Source organism: Mercenaria mercenaria, chromosome 9 (genome assembly GCF_021730395.1).
Source record: "Mercenaria mercenaria strain notata chromosome 9, MADL_Memer_1, whole genome shotgun sequence".
Lineage (NCBI taxonomy): Eukaryota > Metazoa > Mollusca > Bivalvia > Venerida > Veneridae > Mercenaria > Mercenaria mercenaria.
Window position 1 is genome coordinate 19,621,408 of NC_069369.1, and position 21,154 is coordinate 19,642,561.

Consider the following 21,154-nt stretch of genomic DNA (forward strand, 5'->3'; position numbering starts at 1 on the left):
TGATGTATTTTATTATAATATTGTTTACATTTCTAGCATATTTTGGGCGTTATTTAGTAGAAAAAGAGTTCACTGTCTGTAAACATGTTTTCTTATAAACAATGCAGCATTAATTTTACTGTTGAACTTATAATAACCATACTGCTCTTTCTTTTGTGAAATGAAATATTTACTGAACGATAATATCGGCGAAGTACATAAACCTAGCCGACGTGATATTCAGGTCCATAAACTTGAATATCCACCTCATCATCCTTCAACAACAATAAATATCAATTATCTAATAACTGTATATTGTGTACAACTATTTGATTTGATCAATTCTGTGGTTCTATATTGTAAATTTAAAATGCATATTAATCGTCATACTAAAGGAAAACTATTAAATAAATGATAAGTTAACCCAAGTCCCATTGTCTGTTTTCTCACTTCACAGCAATATGATCATTTGTATAAAATATAACGTTCATGTAGCAGCGGCTGCCTTATGAAATCAGATCAGAGTGCGAAAAGAAACATTTTGAAATAAAACAATGCATTTTCTGGAAATAATTTTAATATGCGTTCTTGTTCAAATGAAAGGTATGTTTCTTCGATAAATTAGGTACAAATGTTATTGGTCGCGCTTGGCGATTTGTTATTTATCTCCATAATCTCTCTTATCTCCATAATCTCTGAGATAATACTGAGGTAAGTGTGCTAGAGAGGAAACAGGAAATGACACATCAAGAAAAAAGGCTGAAGAAGACACAGGAAAAGACGTATTAAATAAAAAAGCCGAGGAGACAGGAAAATACGCATCATGTAAATACTCTGAAGAATAATCAGAAAAAAAGACACATCAAATGAAAATACTGAAGAGGAAACAGGAAAACACGCATCAAGTTAAAATGCTGAAGAGGAAACAGTAAAAGACGCATGATGTGAACATTCTGAGGAGGAAACAGGAAAAGCCGCATCAAGTCAACCTTTTGAAGACAGGAAAAGTAGCATCAAATAAAAATGCTGACGGAAACAAGAAAAGACGCATCAAGTCAAAATGCTGAAGAGGAAACAGGTAAGGACGCATCATGTAAAAATGCTGAAGCGGAAACTGATGCACGAATAACTTCGACTGTTAGCTCCACAACACAAGATTGACAATTGGGAACTACAACCTGACTACAGATGAAAAGATTGCACATCTTATTATGTCGCTAAATTTCGAGTAGACAAAACAAATCTTTCTGCAACTGTAAGAAAGAAAACGAGTGCTAAAGATGACGCCTTAAGGATGTATGAGTGCTTTTTTCGGGATATCCGTCATTTGGTAAAAAAAATCTTGAAATATTTTGACAAAAATTAATACTAAATAATTAAAATATGGCTAATAATGTACCATTTAATCAAACCGAATCTTCTTGTTGCAAAAAATGTTCACCCTTATTTTTGGCTGGCATTTGCAGAAAATTGATGTGAGACGTACAATAGGATACGGGTCGGTAATTTCAAATATCTCTTAAAGTAGATCAGGTTTGGTTCTGATGTTTTACTGACTGATATATATATAATGATAAGCTACAATTAAAATAAATGTTTTCAACAATGCACTTTATATAACATGTATCTAAAAAATACAAACTAAATTAAAAACAAAAAGAACCAAAATAGTTTTTAAACGATTTTTTTTCTACATAAATCTCTTAGATGCAACTTTTTTCTTTCCATTTTGAAGCATTTTTATGTGTCATTAAAGCTGCAAAATATTTTGAATCTTAACGGCAGAATTTTATTGTAGATTTAAATATGTTTTTCCATTTAAATTAAAATGGATGGGGTAATTATAATTATAGTCACAACAAAACAGTCGAATATTCACCGCTGTAGGACAGCAAAGTCAGTCGATATTAGCTACTTTTTTATGAATCTTCACCTGTAAAGCTATAAACTTTTTATATGGTATGCTATATGGTAAGTGCAAAAGCATTAGAAAATCGAACAGCAAGATAAATTTCAAAAAATTGAAAGAATGGAAATCAGACTTTAAGATCTGAATACATACGACATATTGAAGTGGAACCTGTGGAAGCAAAACATAAATTTAGATAAGCTTGTACTATTGATGCATACTTCTTTTGAAGTTGATCGGTGATGAGTTAGAAAGGTATTTAGAATTCAAAATTTATAACTTATATCCGGCCGCCTGTAGACGAGCTGAATAAAACAGAACCGAGTATTCAATATTATACCTTCTGTGAGCGGCTCAAAGATCTTTGCGCCCTGTGGAGTTTCCACTTATTCGGGTAGACATGGATTTATCTTATTCATTTGAAATTTAAAATTAAGTGTGAAATTGGGCTTCGTGTTGTAAATGCTGTGTATGTTTTACTGTGATAGCCCCTTACACTTCTGTGTAGGATAGTCTTAAAGTTATGATTTTTTATAATGTATATGCAGTGATGGCGCTTTAATAAAGAATAGATAATAATACGTAATACTCTCCCGAGCGGCACAGACATGCATGAATATATGATGCACTGTGGTCATGATCGACCTTCCACCAAAAGTAAAGAAAGCACTACTGCGGCAGCTGTTCGAACATTTCGAGCACCACTATTAGGGAAAGACATGCGCATTTTAATTTGACAAAATTATGGTCAATTATTCCTTTTCCTTTAAATTATTTTGTTTTTTAAATAAGACATCATAACTCCGATTCGTAGTTTGACCTGCACGTAAACAAAGACTTATCCTGAAATAATGTGTGCTTGATTAGTGAAAGAAAAAGTGACGTACGACGACATTTCTGCAAAATACTGATGATCAAAATATCATTCAATTATATCTAAATAATGTACATACATGTAAATCATCATTCTATACAACATTTTACTTAAAATCCTTTTTCTTTACATAATTAGAAAAGTCATGACTGAAAAGGTCAAGTATACCTGGAGAGAATTACCTATATTCTCTTCATGAAATAACCTTCGTCGTCGTTTTCACTTGACATTTGACTGAAATGACAGATCAAGATAACGAAACGTCTTTTGTTCAAACGAAAGTGAAAGATGATGTATGGCGAAATTCTTAACATCTCTTATATTGTTTTAATGAAGCCTGTCCATATAAATTTCTTAAAAAAGGTTTTATAATATAGAAAATATTCCCATATTTGAAAGTATATTGTGCACTGCAGAGAATAGAGACAGAAGATACTGCCAAAACAGTAACTTTTGAAGTTCTGCGCAGCATGTAGTGGAGATGGAATACATTCGTTTTACATATTTATGTATATTATCAAGATCTTGGTTTGCGCATATATTAATGTTTTATGCTTAATTTCAAAAAATGTTGACAGCAGATACAAAATACGTAAGTTACGGAAGGTCGATGGTTCTACCAAGGTCCCCGCCCGTAATGATATAATGCGCAGAGGGGGGGGGGGGGGGGGGGGGGGGGGGGGGGCGGGCATCTAAAGCTGGAAAGTCTCCATAAGACCAAAGTAGTGCAGGCCTTTGTAATTGATAAATTGAATGGCAATGTATTTCATGATAATGGTGTTGATTTTAAGTTTATCTATTCATTTATCTTGTTGAGAGTAACGTTACACTAACACAGCAATATGACGAATATCCCGTTTCTGGTGGCAGATGAAGGCAGATGAAGGCACAAAATGCCCCCTTCGTGCATTAGTTCATGCACGGTGCGGGAACATGGGTAGAACTACAGACTTTTGTTAGCCAACTGGATTGCCTCCTCACTCCAAAGAATTCTACAACCCGAGCGAGGTTTCGAACCAACAGCGGTAAGGGATAAGTGGTCGAAGTCAGCATCCTTAACCTTTCGCCCACAGCGGCCCCTAAAGTGTATAATTATATGATATGTGATACAGAAAATTCAAATGAAATTATATACTCGTATACAACTTCAGACTTAAAATTTTTCTCTACCTGATAACATTACACTTGTTTCAAAATATCTATTTGACAATGAGAAAACTGCTCTGATGTAAACAATTTATACAGAATTGATAAACAATTTCCGAAGTTATATTATTTATTTATTTGATTCAGGTAAAGACACATCAGGTAAAAAGTCTGAAGAAGAGTCAGGAAAAGGCATATCAAATGAAAATGCTGAAGAGGAAACAGGAAAAGACATATCAAATGAAAATGTTGAAGAGGAAACAGGAAAGTCCGCATCAAGTGACAATTCTGAAAAGAAATCAGGAAAAGGCATATCAAATGAAAATGCTGAAGAGGAAACAGGAAAAGACATATCAAATGAAAATGTTGAAGAGGAAACAGGAAAGGCCGCATCAAGTGACAATTCTGAAAAGAAATCAGGAAAAGGCATATCAAATGAAAATGCTGAAGAGGAAACAGGAAAAGACATATCAAATGAAAATGTTGAAGAGGAAACAGGAGAGGCCGCATCAAGTGACAATTCTGAAAAGAAATCAGGAAAGGTCGCATCAAATAAAAATGCTGAAGAGGAAACAGGAAAAGACATATCAAATGAAAATGTTGAAGAGGAAACAGGAAAGGCCGCATCAAGTGACAATTCTGAAAAGAAATCAGGAAAAGGCATATCAAATGAAAATGCTGAAGAGGAAACAGAAAAAGACATATCAAATGAAAATGTTGAAGAGGAAACAGGAAAGGCCCTATCAAGTGACAATTCTGAAAAGAAATCAGGAAAAGGCATATCAAATGAAAATGCTGATGAGGAAACAGGAAAAGACATATCAAATGAAAATGTTGAAGAGGAAACAGGAAAGGCCGCATCAAGTGACAATTCTGAAAAGAAATCAGGAAAAGGCATATCAAATGAAAATGCTGAAGAGGAAACAGGAAAAGACATATCAAATGAAAATGTTGAAGAGGAAACAGGAAAGGCCGCATCAAGTGACAATTCTGAAAAGAAATCAGGAAAGGTCGCATCAAATAAAAATGCTGAAGAGGAAACAGGAAAAGACATATCAAATGAAAATGTTGAAGAGGAAACAGGAAAAGCCGCATCAAGTGACAATTCGGTAAATAAATCAGGAAAAGGATATCAAATGAAAATGCTGAAGAGGAAACAGAAAAGACATATCAAATGAAAATGTTGAACAGGAAACAGGAAAGGCCCTATCAAGTGACAATTCTGAAAAGAAATCAGGAAAAGGCATATCAAATGAAAATGCTGAAGAGGAAACAGGAAAAGACATATCAAATGAAAATGTTGAAGAGGAAACAGGAAAAGCCGCATCAAGTGACAATTCTGAAAAGAAATCAGGAAAAGGAATATCAAATGAAAATGCTGAAGTGGAAACAGGAAAAGACATATCAAATGAAAATGTTGAAGAGGAAACAGGAAAGGCCGCATCAAGTGACAATTCTGAAAAGAAATCAGGAAAAGGCATATCAAATGAAAATGCTGAAGAGGAAACAGGAAAAGACATATCAAATAAAAATATTGAAGAGGAAACAGGAAAGGCCGCATCAAGTGACAATTCTGAAAAGAAATCAGGAAAGGTCGCATCAAATAAAAATGCTGAAGATAAAACAAGAAAAGACACATCAAATCAAAATGCCGCATCAAGTTGAAATTCTGAAGAGAAAACAGAAAAAGACGTATCATATAAAGATGCTGCAGAGAAAACAGGGAAAGACGACTCAAATAAAACTGCTGAAGAGGAAACTGATGCACGGATAACTTCAATTTCTTCACCTGTAAGCTCCACAACACCTCCAGCATCTAAATGTGAAAGCAGACATTTGTCTAGATATATAACAAATAACAGTAGTAATCCAGGTTGGGCAAACTTGACAACAGATGAAAAGATTGCACACATTGTCGCTAAGCTGCGAGTAGACAAAACAAAACTTTCTGCAACTGTGAGGAAGAAAACGAGTGCTAAAGATGACAGATTAGTCAGCAGAATAATTGGATATATTGCCGTCGTCTTAATGGGTTCTGTACCCGGATGTTTCGTCGTTTTAGATGGAATTACCTTCCTGAAATATATAACTAAAAAGAACCAAATTTCACCGGGAATTGTAAATGAAGCAGAGATAAAAGAATCTGTTGTGTGAAAATATAATCACAATAGAAAAGTCGAATATTCACCGCTATAGGACAGCAAAGTCAGTCGATATTAGCCACTGTTATATGAATCTCTACCTGTAAAGCTACAAACATTTGATATGTAACCTATAAGGTACGTACAAAAGCAATAGAAAATTAGTACAGCAAGATCAATATCTGTTGAAAGTTATGAAATCAGACTCGTTTAATATGCATATGACATTAAGATTGGATTCATATGGAACATTTGTTATTTTCTAATATTGAAATTATCTTAGCATAATAGCAAATTTAAGATTGATTATATTTCCACATGGACAATCGAAGTTGGAACAATTCAGAGACGTATAACTGGTATAATTAATCTTGTGAAGTGAAACGTGTGCAAGCACAACAAAAGTTTAGAAAAAGCTTGATACCATTGATGCACACTTCTTTTGAAGTTGCTCGATGGTGGGTTAGAAAGGTATTAAGGACTTCGAAATTTCTAACTTCAATCCGGCCGCCTGTGGACGAATTGAAGAAAACATAGTCGAGTATTTAATATTTTTCTTTCTGTAAGTGGCTAAAAGATCTTGGCGTCCTGTGGAGTTTCTACTTTTACTATATTATTCTGGTAGACATAAATTTATTTTATTCATTTGAAATTAAGATGTAAGTGTTAAATAGAGCTGGCAATGTGTGGTAAATGCGTATATGTTACTTGATAGCCCTACAATACTGTGTAAATAATCTAAAATTATATTTTCTTGTAATGTATATGTAGTGATGGCGCTTAAATAAAGAATAAAATAATTACACTTAATAATCCCACCAGCGACAAAGCCAAGCGTGAATATATGATGTACTGTGTTCATTTGAAGACATAACTTTCGACCTTCCACCAAAAATAAAGAAAGCAGTACCACGGCTGCTAATCGCACATTTCGGACACCACTACCAGAGAACGATATGTGCTTGTAAGTTTGACAAATTTATGGTCGATAATTCCTTTTGCTTTAAATTATTTGTTTTGAAATAGAAAGTATTCTCTTATTTGAAGATATGTAATCTACAGAAAATAGTGACAGAAATACTGCAAACAGAAACTAATATCTAATAAAGCGTATGCATGGAGTGACATACATTCGTTATTCTTATATATTTCCTAGACTGATTTGCGATGGAATACCATTATATAAATGTTTTTAGCTTCTTCTATTTTTTTAAGTTGATAGCAGAAACAAAATAAGTAAGTACGGAAGGTCGGCGGTCTATCCATGAACCCGCTTGTGATGACATTATGCACGGAGGGGCACCTGGTGACTTCCTCCACCATCTAAAGCTGGAAAGTACATATGACAAATAATTGTGCCGGTGTGACGTTAAACCCAACAGGAAAAACAACAACAAAACCCCTTTCCGTCTCATGTAATTCATATATTGAATGGAAATGTATTTCATGATAATGATATCGATTTTAAGTTAATCTATTTATTTTTTGTTGAAGTAAACGTCACTCTGATACAGCAATATGGCGACTTTCCAGTTTTTGATGGCGGAGGAAGACACCAGATACCCCTTTGTGCGTTATTTAAGGCATGAGTCGGACACCTGGGTAGAACTATTGACCTTCCGTAAGCTAACAGGAAGGCTTCCTCACTTCAAAGAATTCTATAATCAGAACGAGGTTTCGAACCCACAGCGGTGAGCGACAAGTGGCCGAAGTAAGTAACCTTAATCTCTCGGCCATGGATGCCCCTTAATTGTATATATGATACGTGATACAGGAGATTCAAATGAAAATTATATTCAAGGCTGGATTTCAGTCTTAAAAAAAATTTCCACCCTGTAACATTACACTTGTTTTAACATGCATAATTGACAATGACAAAATAGAAAAAGTGTCAACGCCACAGGTCGCTCAACACTTCTCTGTTGTTAGCAATTTATACAGAATTGAATCTGATAAACACTGTCCAAAATAAATGATGTATTATTTATTAATTTGATTCAGGTTTATGCATTCTGTGTAACATTTACATAAACATCATTAAAACTGTCTGTAACATGTGAGTCTTTCGATTAGATTAGACCATTTTCATGAGAAAAGGTATATTCTGGTACTACATTATTCGTTTCGATAAGTATGGAGTTATTGTAAGCCAAAAATCAGCGGACTTGTAGCCTCAATATATCCTGGACAAAAATGCTTGTAGATCTTTGGCCACTTAGTTTTTACAAAATTAATGCTATAATATTTTCCGTATAAACCACCATATTATTGTAAAGGGCTTTCAAAGTGGTATGTTCATATAGGGTAAACTGAACAAGTGAATTCGCCTCCTGCAACAAATTCAACGAAGGCAGTCAGTCTAATTTAAGGTATTAGGCCCATAATAGAGTACCTTCTTTTTAAGGGTGGGGGCAAAGGCGGCGGCGGCGTAGGTTCAAGCTCCACTGGGACCAATTTCTTTCCTTATTTTCCTTTTTTCCAGTAAGTTTTTAGTTTTTCCCAGACTTACTATTGATTTATTGTTGTACAAAAATGGAAAAACTTCATTTGATAAGCGATTTCTTGCTGTTCAGAGTGAATTTACCTCTGAAACAGAAGGGGTAGAGATAGACATATTTAAAAATACTGAGTTCCATGCGGTAAAAGTTCTCTATTTTGCCTTCATTCTTTAGATTACATATTGTGGAAGAAATGTAGGTAGGTTTCACTTCTGCCCCAAAGTTATTTTTGAATGAAGTGAGCAAAATTCAAAACAGACCCGCAGGATTCGACCTTAATTTTTCAATGTTGGAGTTAGAATTCTGTCTCATTAAATCAGTTTACTTGAGGCACCCTAGAAAAAAATTATATTGACAGTTTTATAATTGTTTACCAACAGTTTGATGTTTCTTTTTTTAAAAAATGATGATATAATGAATTCTCTGGATAAAGGCCATCACTTTGAAATTTGTCTCTACTTGAGCTTGAGGAAATATAATAAATTACACAAAATTTAAAAAAAAACGGCACGATAGAAGTTGTTTAAAAATTGCGACACAGTGCGAAGCACGGTCAACTGTAAGAAATATACTAAGCAAATGCCATTTTTTAAACATTGCTATTATGGGTCTAATACCTTAAGCAACAATAATTTGAAATCTCTACCAGGTTTTCCAAAAGTTGAAAAACTGGTTATTAGGCTGGTGGCAGGGTGCATGGAAGGAATGGCGGCGTCGAGTTTTTGCATTTCCGTTCGATAACTAAATCTACGTTTGAGATGCTGAAATGACACGTTGACCATAGGTAGCTTATAATAATATCGAGGTTTAAGAAATAATATATCTCATTCAATGATTTGTTGTTGAATAAATCATTGTTTGGAATTCAGATGCGAAGGAATTATATCACGAGGGCGCAGCCCGAGTGATATAATAATACGCATCTGAACGACAAACAATGATTTATTCAAGAGCAAATCACTGAATGAGATATAATATTTCGATTCTAACACGTTACCAAGGATTTTTAAGTACATCCTTGACGACATTCATTAAAAATGTGCCCGTTTTCAATCGGTTTCTTTTCCAGCGCGCCGCTATGCAGTTTGACGCCATGACGTAATATTGGTGAAGTCAGAACAGTGATTTGTTGTAAAATAATTCACTGTTTTCTGCCTTCTTTGTTTAATAGGAAAATGAATCAGATCGTGTTAGAATAGGATTTTATGAAGGGCAGTGGAGTCAAATCACAAATTATAAAAAATTATATCAATTCAGTTGTTTTGATATATTGAAATTAAGCATGACCTATAGGTGGCGTAGCTTCTGGGAAAACCAATGCGCGATTGCATGTGTAGCCAATGTATAACTTAATTAAAACATTAAGTCTGCCTGTGTAAGACAGCTTTTTCCCAACCCCCTAACGCTCGGTTTTTCATCACACACTGTCCCTCGGGTAGGGAAAACCCTGTCTTACACAGGCAGGCATGTAAGATCCTTATAGTCAAACTGACTTGTTTATAATAGCTAAAGAAAGAAGAATTTTGATGTTTCGGCAGGAAAGCTAACATGTGATAAAAAGAATATTACATTTGTGACTTTCCGCATTGAAAGTATTAAAGAGGCACCACAAAATAACTGTATTCTTTTGTGTTTCCATGATGGTAATTATACATGCTTTGCATGAAGAAAATGAGAAATAACAAGTATGTAGATACAAATTGACAGTGACATATATTAGGCCAAGACAATGTGTGTAATGTCTTAACATTTTATTGAATAACTGTAGCAATATGTACAGAAATCAGTGTATTTAGTGAATTTTAAATTACATTTTGTTTCTACAGTGTAAAATAGTTATTCATCTATGTTTTTGAAACTATGCTGGAAAGAGATTGACTGAATAAGTTTGCAGATGAAGTTGTAAAAAAACATTTATTCAGGAATGGCTTAAATTGTATACCTGAAAACTTGTAGTATAACTGTATATTACCTGTATTTCAAAAATGATTTTCATGAAGATTTTGTGAGTGAAAAATGTAGGTCAGTAGGTCGTGGTGGGTCTTTAAACGCGTTGAATAATATTGATATAATGCTCTGCAGAGCCTCGCATTTTATTATTTTATTCAACTCGTTTAATAAATTCAATATGAAAACACACTCATGTAATATCCTCTTTATAAGTTTTTTAAAGGAAGTGCATATTATTTTAACAAAAACAAATCATGAAACGCACAACTAATCATTATTTTTGTCAACGTAAACAAATACAAGGACTGTTCAGTAAATGCGTACACTGGCGCTACAACTTAATCCTATTACTCGTAATACGCAATTTAGTATAACTGGTAACGTTATAACCAGTAACATGTCTGCTTGCTACTGTAACTATTGAAATAGTATTACATCATACAGTACAAAGAGGTTATTTGATATATGAATTATTTCAATAAATTACACCAATTACGAAAATAGACTGTAATACAATTAGTAACAATTTTGGTGTAAATATATTACTTACACGTGTTTAGTTCATTTTATTCACTTTAGGAAATCTAGTAAATCCTTAAAATATGACAAACTGATAAACCCATTAGTTGTATAACAATGTACTGAAATGATAAAACGTCAAATGTCATTATTTATTTTAACCGGCTTAGAAGAATGAAGACTTGAATTTGTTCATGTACAAAGATGTCATTAAAACGGCATTAAAACGTATTTTAATGGTTGGTATAAGTACAACAAGACGGTCTGACGGAACAAAGATAAGCTGAGTCCATTTTGGGGTGAGAAGCGTTTTTGATATCCCCGGACAAATTACTAAACTGAAAAAAATAACTGCCTAAATTGTAAATCAGAAAATTGCGCAATGCTTCTACACGTATGACATGGACTTAGCAGATGTTTGATCCATCATTCAGACCTAGTTGTTCTCAAGGATGTCCACAGAAAGTGTTATTCATCATAGAAAGTCCCACGTGCTATACTAATGTATATTTTTTTCAAACAGAAATCATATTTGCATATTATGGCAAGAAAAGTGGGAAAACAATTCTTAATAAGATGATGTAGATTCTATTTTTTGACAATATTGTTTACATTTCTAGCACATTACGAGTGATATTTAGTAGGAAAAGGGTTGACTGTCTGTAAACATGTTTTCTTATGAACAATGCAGCAATAATTTATACTGTTTACTGTTGAACTTATGATAACCGTACTGCTCTTTTGTGAAATGAAATATTTACTGAACGATTATATCGGTGAATATCAAAGTACATTTACCTGACCACGTGATATTCAGGTCCATAAACTTGAATATTCACCTCATTACCATATAATAACTGTTTAATATCGAATATTTTATATTGCGTACGTGATCAATTCTATATTATTCAGATATTGAAAATTTGAAATGCACATTAATCGTCATATCAATGGAAAATATTAAATAAATGATTAGTTAACCCAAGTCCCATTGTCTATTTTCTCACTTCACAGCATCGCGATCATTTACATAAAATATAACGTTCATGTAGCAGCGGTTGCTTATGAATTCAGACCAGAGTACGATAGGAAACGTTTTAAAACAAAACAATGCATTTTCTGGAAATAATTTTGATATGTGCTCTTGTCCAAATGAAAGGTAAGGGTACAGTACTATATATGTTTCTTTAATAAATTCTCTCTTTTATTATCCATAATCTCTCTGAGATAATACCAATATAAAATGTCTCATTCTTTAGAAAGAGATACTGAACTTTTTTGTTTCGTTTAATGTCACACAAGACACCATTATAGGTCATATGGCGACTGTCCAACAGGTGATGGAGGAATACCCAATGTGCCCCTCCGTGCATTAATTTCATCACGGGCGGGCACATACGTAGATCTACCGACCTTCCGTAAGCTAGCTGGATGGCTTTCTCATATGAAGGATTCAACGCCCCGAGCGGGGCTCGAACTAACATACGTGACAATGTAATACAGAACAGAAATGAGATAATACAATTAAGCATACATAATTACTAAAAATGGAAGTTATCTCCTTTCAGATTTTGTTCTTAGTCTTGAAGATGAAGATGACAATTACAGTAATTATTCAAACTGAAATGGATAAAAGTTGCAAACAATATTGAGAAGAAGGTTTTCATGTTAAACATAATGTTCTAACTTTTAAGAAAATGGCAATTCTTTCAACAAATTTGATTAAAATTATTAAATTATGCTGTCATAGTAGTAACATTTTGCAGACTTTGTTTTAAACAGCTAAAAACGAATCATTATATACTAAAGCATGATGACTCAGAATACCGTTCCATTTTCTGCGGTATGTGCCGAGACGTAAGACTAATATACTAGTAAACATTCCTTCTTTTCAAAGATTTCTAAAGTCGAAGTCAAATAAATAAAAATTCATGTCAGATCTATTTGCTTTTGCTTAGAGATATGAAGCAAAACAAAGATAAGATTTTCAATATAAACTACATGCCTGTATAACATTTATCCTACGATCGTTTCCTGTGTGTAGTTCTTACTTATTAACAAAGGAAGAGTACTAACGATCTGAATAATGAACAGCTTTTACAATAATCTCACAAGGTGCTTATACATTTTGAAGTGATATATAAATCTTGCCTATTTTGGAATATCTCAAACCCGTAATTCTTAAGTTCGCCTTTAGTCACAGATTCAGTAACTCTCTATCTCGAGATAAAGAAAGTCAAACTAGTAAATATTGATTACTGTTAGCAAGAAGGATTTAGGTTAACTAGTTATTTTAAATCACTTGTGTTTTATAAAAGAATGACATTCTAATTTCAAAGTCAATAAGAACTCTGCAAAAGAACTATTCTTGCATCAAATCCTGTGTCTCCTTTGGAAATATCTTTTCGTAAAATGTAGCTTCTTTGATGCATTTCTTTTTGTCAATTACCAATATACATTTGTATATATATTTCTTTTTACAGTAGGATATAGATCATGTGAATCTGCTGAAGACGATAAAGTTAATGACTCACCAACTGAAATTTCGAAGGAAACAACAAAAAAGGAGGTACTAGTAAAAGAATCATCAGGTGAAAGTGCTGAAGATGATATAGAAGAAGACAAATTAACAATTCCAACAGAGAAGACAAGTAAAGTGTCAAGTAAAAGTACTAAAAATAAAACAGCGAAACACTCGTCAAGTAAAAGTACTAAAGAGAAAACAGACGATACAATTAATGATTCACCAACTAAAATTTCGAAGGAAACAACAGGAAAAGAGGTACCAGAAAAAGAATCATCAGGTGAAAGTGCTGAAGATGATATAGAAGAAGACAAATCATCAATTCCAACTGAGAAGTCAAGTAAAGTGTCAAGTAAAGTGTCAAGTAAAAGTACTAAAAAGATAACAGCAAAACACTCGTCAAGTAAAAGTACTAAAGAGAAAACAGACGTTACAATTAATGACTCTGCAACTAAAATTTCGAAGGAAACAACAGGAAAAGAGGTACCAGCAAAAGAATCATCAGGTGAAAGTGCTGAAGATGATATAGAAGAAGACAAATCAACAATTCCAACAGAGAAGTCAAGTAAAGTGTCAAGTAAAAGTACTAAAAAGAAAACAGCAAAACACTCGTCAAGTAAAAGTTCTAAAGAGAAAACAGACAATACAGTTAATGACTCACCAACTAAAATTTCGAACAAAACAACAGAAAAAGAGGTACCAGCCAAAGAATCGTCAGGTGACAGTGCTGAAGATGATATAGAAGAAGACAAATCAACAATTCCAACAGAGAAGTCAAGAAAAGTGTCAAGTAAAAGTACTAAAAAGAAAACAGCAAAACACTCGTCAAGAAAAAGTTCTAAAGAGAAAACAGACGATACAATTAATGACTCACCAATTAAAAGTTCGAAGGAAACAACAGGAAAAGAGGTACCAGCAAAAGAATCATCAGGTGAAAGTGCTGAAGATGATATAGAAGAAGACAAATCAACAATTCTAACAGAGCAGTCAAGTAAAGTGTCAAGTAAAAGTACTAAAAAGAAAACAGCAAAACACTCGTCAAGAAAAAGTGCTAAAGAGAAAACAGACGATACAGTTAATGACTCATCAACTAAAATTTCGAACAAAACAACAGAAAAAGAGGTACCAGCCAAAGAATCGTCAGGCGAAAGTGCTGAAGATGATATAGAAGAAGACGAATCAACAATTCCAACAGAGAAGTCAAGTAAAGTGTCAAATAAAAGTACTAAAAAGAAAACAGCAAAACACTCGTCAAGTAAAAGTACTAAAGAGAAAACGGGCGATACAGTTAATGACTCACCAACTAACATTTGGAACGAAACAACAGAAAAAGAGGTACCAGCAAAAGAATCATCAGGTGAAAGTGCTGAAGATGATATAGAAGAAGACAAATCAACAATTCCAACAGAGAAGTCAAGTAAAGTGTCAAGTAAAAGTACTAAAATGAAAACAGCAAAACACTCGTCAAGTAAAAGTACTAAAGAGAAAACAGACAATACAGTTAATGACTCACCAACTAAAATTTCGAAGGAAACAACAGGAAAAGAGGTACCAGCCAAAGAATCGTCAGGCGAAAGTGCTGAAGATGATATAGAAGAAGACGAATCAACAATTCCAACAGAGAAGTCAAGTAAAGTGTCAAATAAAAGTACTAAAAAGAAAACAGCAAAACACTCGTCAAGTAAAAGTACTAAAGAGAAAACGGGCGATACAGTTAATGACTCACCAACTAACATTTGGAACGAAACAACAGAAAAAGAGGTACCAGCCAAAGAATCGTCAGGTGACAGTGCTGAAGATGATATAGAAGAAGACAAATCAACAATTCCAACAGAGAAGTCAAGAAAAGTGTCAAGTAAAAGTACTAAAAAGAAAACAGCAAAACACTCGTCAAGAAAAAGTTCTAAAGAGAAAACAGACGATACAATTAATGACTCACCAATTAAAAGTTCGAAGGAAACAACAGGAAAAGAGGTACCAGCAAGAGAATCATCAGGTGAAAGTGCTGAAGATGATATAGAAGAAGACAAATCAACAATTCAAACAGAGCAGTCAAGTAAAGTGTCAAGTAAAAGTACTAAAAAGAAAACAGCAAAACACTCGTCAAGTAAAAGTGCTAAAGAGAAAACAGACGATACAGTTAATGACTCATCAACTAAAATTTCGAACAAAACAACAGGAAAAGAGGTACCAGCAAAAGAATCATCAGGTGAAAGTGCTGAAGATGATATAGAAGAAGACAAATTAACAATTCCAACAGAGAAGTCAAGTAAAGTGTCAAGTAAAAGTACTAAAAAGAAAACAGCAAAACACTCGTCAAGTAAAAGTACTAAAGAGAAAACAGACAATACAGTTAATGACTCACCAACTAAAATTTCGAACAAAACAACAGAAAAAGAGGTACCAGCCAAAGAATCGTCAGGTGACAGTGCTGAAGATGATATAGAAGAAGACAAATCAACAATTCCAACAGAGAAGTCAAGAAAAGTGTCAAGTAAAAGTACTAAAAAGAAAACAGCAAAAAACTCGTCAAGAAAAAGTTCTAGAGAGAAAACAGACGATACAATTAATGACTCACCAATTAAAAGTTCGAAGGAAACAACAGGAAAAGAGGTACCAGCCAAAGAATCATCAGGTGAAAGTGCTGAAAATGATATAGAAGAAGACAAATCAACAATTCTAACAGAGCAGTCAAGTAAAGTGTCAAGTAAAAGTACTAAAAAGAAAACAGCAAAACACTCGTCAAGTAAAAGTGCTAAAGAGAAAACAGACGATACAGTTAATGACTCATCAACTAAAATTTCGAACAAAACAACAGAAAAAGAGGTACCAGCCAAAGAATCGTCAGGCGACAGTGCTGAAGATGATATAGAAGAAGACGAATCAACAATTCCAACAGAGAAGTCAAGTAAAGTGTCAAGTAAAAGTACTAAAATGAAAACAGCAAAACACTCGTCAAGTAAAAGTACTAAAGAGAAAACGGGCGATACAGTTAATGACTCACCAACTAACAGTTGGAACGAAACAACAGAAAAAGAGGTACCAGCAAAAGAATCATCAGGTGAAAGTGCTGAAGATGATATAGAAGAAGACAAATCAACAATTCCGAAAGAGAAGTCAAGTAAAGTGTCAAGTAAAAGTACTAAAATGAAAACAGCAAATACTTCGTCAAGTAAAAGTACGAAAGAGAACGCAGCAAATAACTCGTCAAGTAAAAGTAATAAAATGAAACTGTCTAAAGGGGAAACAAAACGTGACCATGCAAAAGATTTTTCGGACGAAGACTCATCAAGAAAAAATGTCACAGACAGGACGGTAAAAAACACATCAAGAAAGAGTACCAGAGAGGAAACAAGGAACAGCACGTCAAGATATAATACTGAAAAGAGAACAGGAAATGACGCATCGAATAAAAATGCTGAACAGGACACAGGAAAAAACGCATCAATTAAAAACACTGAAGAGAAAATTGATGCATGGATAACTTCAAGTTCTTCAACTGTCCCCTCCACAACACCTCCAGCATGTAATTGGGAAAATACACATTTGTCTAAATATATAACAAACAAAAGTAATAATCAAGATTGGGCAAACTTGACAACAGATGAAAAGGTTGCACACCTTGTCGCTAAACTTCGAGTAGACAAAACAAAACTGTCTGCAACTGTGAGGAAGAAAACGAGTGCTAAAGATGACAGATTAGTCAGCAGAATAATTGGATATATTGCCGTTGTCTTAATGGGTTCTGTACCCGGATGTTTCGTCGTTTTAGATGGAATTACCTTCCTGAAATATATAACTAAAAAGAACCAAATTTCACCGGGAATTGTAAACGCAGCAGCGATAAAAGAATCTGTTGTATGAAAATATAATCACAGTAAAAAAGTCGAATATTCACCGCTATGAGACAGCAAAGTCAGTCGATATTTGTGAATCTTCAACTGTAACGCTATAACCATTTGATATGTAACGCTATAAGGTAAGTTCAGAAAGCATAACAAGATAAATATCAAAATATTGAAAGTGTTTTGAAATAAGACTCGTTTAATATGCATAGGACATTAAGATCTGAATACATTTATTCAGTTGAATACTTTATTTTCTAAGATTGAAATTATCTTAGCATGACAGAAAATTTAATGATGATTATACATGCACACGAACATTTGAAGTTGGACTAATCAAGAGACGTATAACCGGTATAATTAATCTTGTGAAGTATAACGTGTGAACACACAACAACATTTTAGCAGGTACTATTGATGCACACTTCTTTTGAAGTTGCTCGTTGGTGAGTTAGAAAGATAATAAAGACTTCGAAACTTCTAACTTACAGCCGACTGAACAAAACAGAGCCGAGCATTTAATATCATCCCTTCTGTAAGTGGATCAAAGATCTTTGCGCCTGTTTCCACTTTTACTATTTTATTCGGGTAGACAGATTTATTTTATTCATTTGAAATTTAAAATTGTGTTAAAAAGAGCTTGCAATGTTGTTTTAAATGCTGTATACGTTTTACTCTGATAGCCCCTTACAATTCTGTGTAAGAATAGTTTTAAAATTATAATTTTTTTTGTAACGTATATGCAGTGATGGCGCTGAAATAAAGAATAAAATAGTTATACATAATACTCTCACGAGCGGCACAGCCACAGTGTGAATATATGATGTACTGTATTCATGATATGGGAACATACCTTTCGGCCTTCCACCAAAAATAAAGTTTTAAACGTATACAAATTTGACGCCAGATAATTGCCAGTTTTACTCATTTTGGAACATTTATAACAACTTCTGGAACTTTTGATAAATTTGGCCGGAAAGTAACAAAACAATTACCTCCACCAATACTCAGACACGTTCTTAAAATAACATCCGGGCTTTGAATTAAAGGCCCTTTTTACATACGGTACAATAAATAATTATTTCGGAGACATCCCGGCATCGACCTGTAATTGATAACAAGTCTCAAAATTCAAATTCCGCTGGGTCTACGATTGATTAGTTCGGCTAGTACGCAGCGTAGCGTAAACAAATAAAAAAATGAATAAAACAGAGAGACGTCCCTAACTACTTGCATTAATGACAATGACAAAACTGCTCTAATGTTAGCAAATTATACAGAATTGATAAACTTTCCGGAGTAAACGATGTATAATTTATTAATTTGATTTCAGGTTTATGCATTTTCTGTAATATTTATAATAAAGCTCACATTTATGCTTTGTAAGTGGTAATGATTTTTACAAATCATTCTAGCATAAAGTGTTGGCATTTGAAGTAAACTTGTGCTAACAAACAATCTTTGTACATATGTAATTCATACATGTATATGCGCGTTAGATGAAATAGCGTAAATGTGTGACGGCCCTATATCGCATACTTTGGAAATGAACACTTATGAACAGGATATGACTTATAACCATTTTGATACAACGCCCGTCGTAAGTAGGGTAAAAACGAGAAACTTTTTAGAAATTAAAAACATCTGAGTGATTTCTTTTACGGTTTTCTTGCCAAAGTTGTTGCTAGACATATTGTAAAATCACATCAAATACGTTTGTATACTGACTAGGACTTTTTATTAAAGATTGCCACCTTGGTTCAATAAACAGATTTTAAGTCCAAGATGTGGCCATTTGAATGCAATTTCCGAAAATACATAGGTCACAAACACTGGGACGTCGATTTGTTATAGTGTCAATTAGAATGATTAAAATACTGCGTTTCCTCGTTCTATTACTATACATAGAGAATATTACATAAGTGTCTTTTCATATTGAATTTATTACACGAGTTGAATAAAATAATAAAATGCGAGGCTCTGCCGAGCATTTTATCAATCTTATTCAACGAGATTAATAAGTTCAATGTGGAAAGTCACAAATGTAATATTCTTTTTATCACATGTAAGTTTTTCAAGCCGAAACATAAAACATTCTACTTTCTTTACGTCGACGTCAAAGCTTTATTACTCTGGTGTATTAGTTTTATCTAATGGCAGTATTTCTACTCCCGCGACGTTAAGCATGTGATATAAAATAACCTTATCACATTTAGTACCCACTTGTTTCGCAGTAAGTCCCTGATATTATCAATTGGTATAAAGGTAACACTCATTACAAACACTTGAATTTATCAGTACATAGTTTAAAGTTTAATACTGTTTTCTGAACTCTCAAAGTTACTATTACGCTTATATACGACTCATACGTTTTGCTCAAATCGTTTGAAAATTGTAGGAGTTATCCAGTACGTCAATGATTTGGGGACTAACAGATGGATGGACGGACGACATGGCTTTGATAGGTTGTAGACAGATATCTCTCTTGGACTACGTTGCTTTGATATTTATCTCCTGCACTATTTGGCCGGTGGTTTATAGTATAAATAGTAGCGATAAAGCTGAAAACGACCATTACGGTACATGCCTCTAGGGCCATAATCATGATTTCCTGGGAAATCGGAACGTCAGCGCGTTCTGACGGTTAATGTACGTCATTTACCAAGGCCATTATACCTCGAACAATATCTTTCGGGGTCTTTGTATAACAACTTCTTTTTTTGCAAGAACATACTCAGTTTGACAACGAAACGAAACTTTACAGGGACTTTACAAACCTTCGAATGCTTCTTGAACTTGGTCTTGCACACCCGGAATGATGTATCATCACATTATGTAGGCCGACATGTAAATGCATATTCGTTGACACGGACGAAAAGGACTTCAACATTATAATCACGCCAGTCTGAATTTGGTACATTAAGAAACAAAAAATATTCGACTTAAGGTAGGTAGAGATACATAAGGTTTTATACCCTTGAGAACGGTAAGAGGTGGATTTTTAAGTTCATGTACGAAGAAATTTACGAAGCATCTTAAATGAGAAGGAGAAAACATGCTAAGAATACATTGAGCACCCTTTATGAATAAGGTTTGTTCGAGATAGTGGCCCTTTGATAAATAAAGTGTAATGATTAGTACTAGAAAAATGAGACGACTATGTAGAGATCAATTTTCTTTACAATTTGATTAATAGTTATACTTATCTGCATCTTAATTACTTATCTTTTATCAATTTCTGGTAATACTAATTGTAGCGACATTTAACACACTGGTATAAGCGTTTTCAGATAAAAAATACATCTTTTAGATAGCTGCTACTGAATATCTCTTAAGACTCTAGTGCTCGGGGCGAAAGCGGAGATTTTTGACTTAATATGGCGGGGTAGCGGGGCAAAAAGCAGCTAAACAGCGGGGACACAGGACAAAAACACGCTGACTAGAGGAGCGTGGGCAAAAAGACACTATTAAAGAGGCACCACAAAATAGCTGTATTCTTTTGTATTTCCATGATGTTAATTATACATGATTTGCATTTTCATGTATAATTACCATCATGGAAATACAAAAGAATACAGTTATTTTGTGGTGCCTCTTTAAGCGTTCTGTTTACGCCAAGTTTACGCCTCGCGACCCGGCCTTTTGAGTTCTAGAATCTAGACTATATTGGTTTAAAATTGATCAAGGGAAATGTGGAACCGACTTTAATTTTTATACAAATACAACATTTTGAAATATCTTATTTAAAGTGCTATCGGCAAGGACACAG

The 21,154-nt window shown here is 33.8% G+C and overlaps 3 protein-coding genes across 3 annotated transcripts; all 3 read left to right on the forward strand.

Annotated features, from left to right (window-relative positions):
* Positions 1–1,002: 1,002 nt before the first annotated feature.
* LOC123546008 (cilia- and flagella-associated protein 251-like) lies at positions 1,003–5,573 on the forward strand. Its single transcript, XM_053550437.1, has 3 exons — positions 1,003–1,057; positions 4,056–5,017; positions 5,100–5,573. Exons 1-3 carry the CDS (start codon positions 1,003–1,005, stop codon positions 5,571–5,573), a joined length of 1,491 nt encoding a protein of 496 aa, XP_053406412.1.
* LOC128559221 (uncharacterized) lies at positions 5,574–6,062 on the forward strand (the record flags this gene model as incomplete). The annotated part of the gene is made up of 1 exon (XM_053550438.1): positions 5,574–6,062. A coding segment is annotated over one exon (489 nt), but the record flags the coding sequence as incomplete, so codon positions are not given.
* Positions 6,063–12,168: 6,106 nt separating this feature from the next.
* On the forward strand, positions 12,169–18,023 carry LOC123546010 (uncharacterized). Its single transcript, XM_053550439.1, has 3 exons — positions 12,169–12,175; positions 12,585–12,623; positions 13,500–18,023. The coding sequence occupies exons 1-3, from the start codon at positions 12,169–12,171 to the stop codon at positions 17,402–17,404; spliced, it is 3,951 nt and encodes a 1,316-aa protein (XP_053406414.1). The 3' UTR covers positions 17,405–18,023.
* Positions 18,024–21,154: the final 3,131 nt, after the last annotated feature.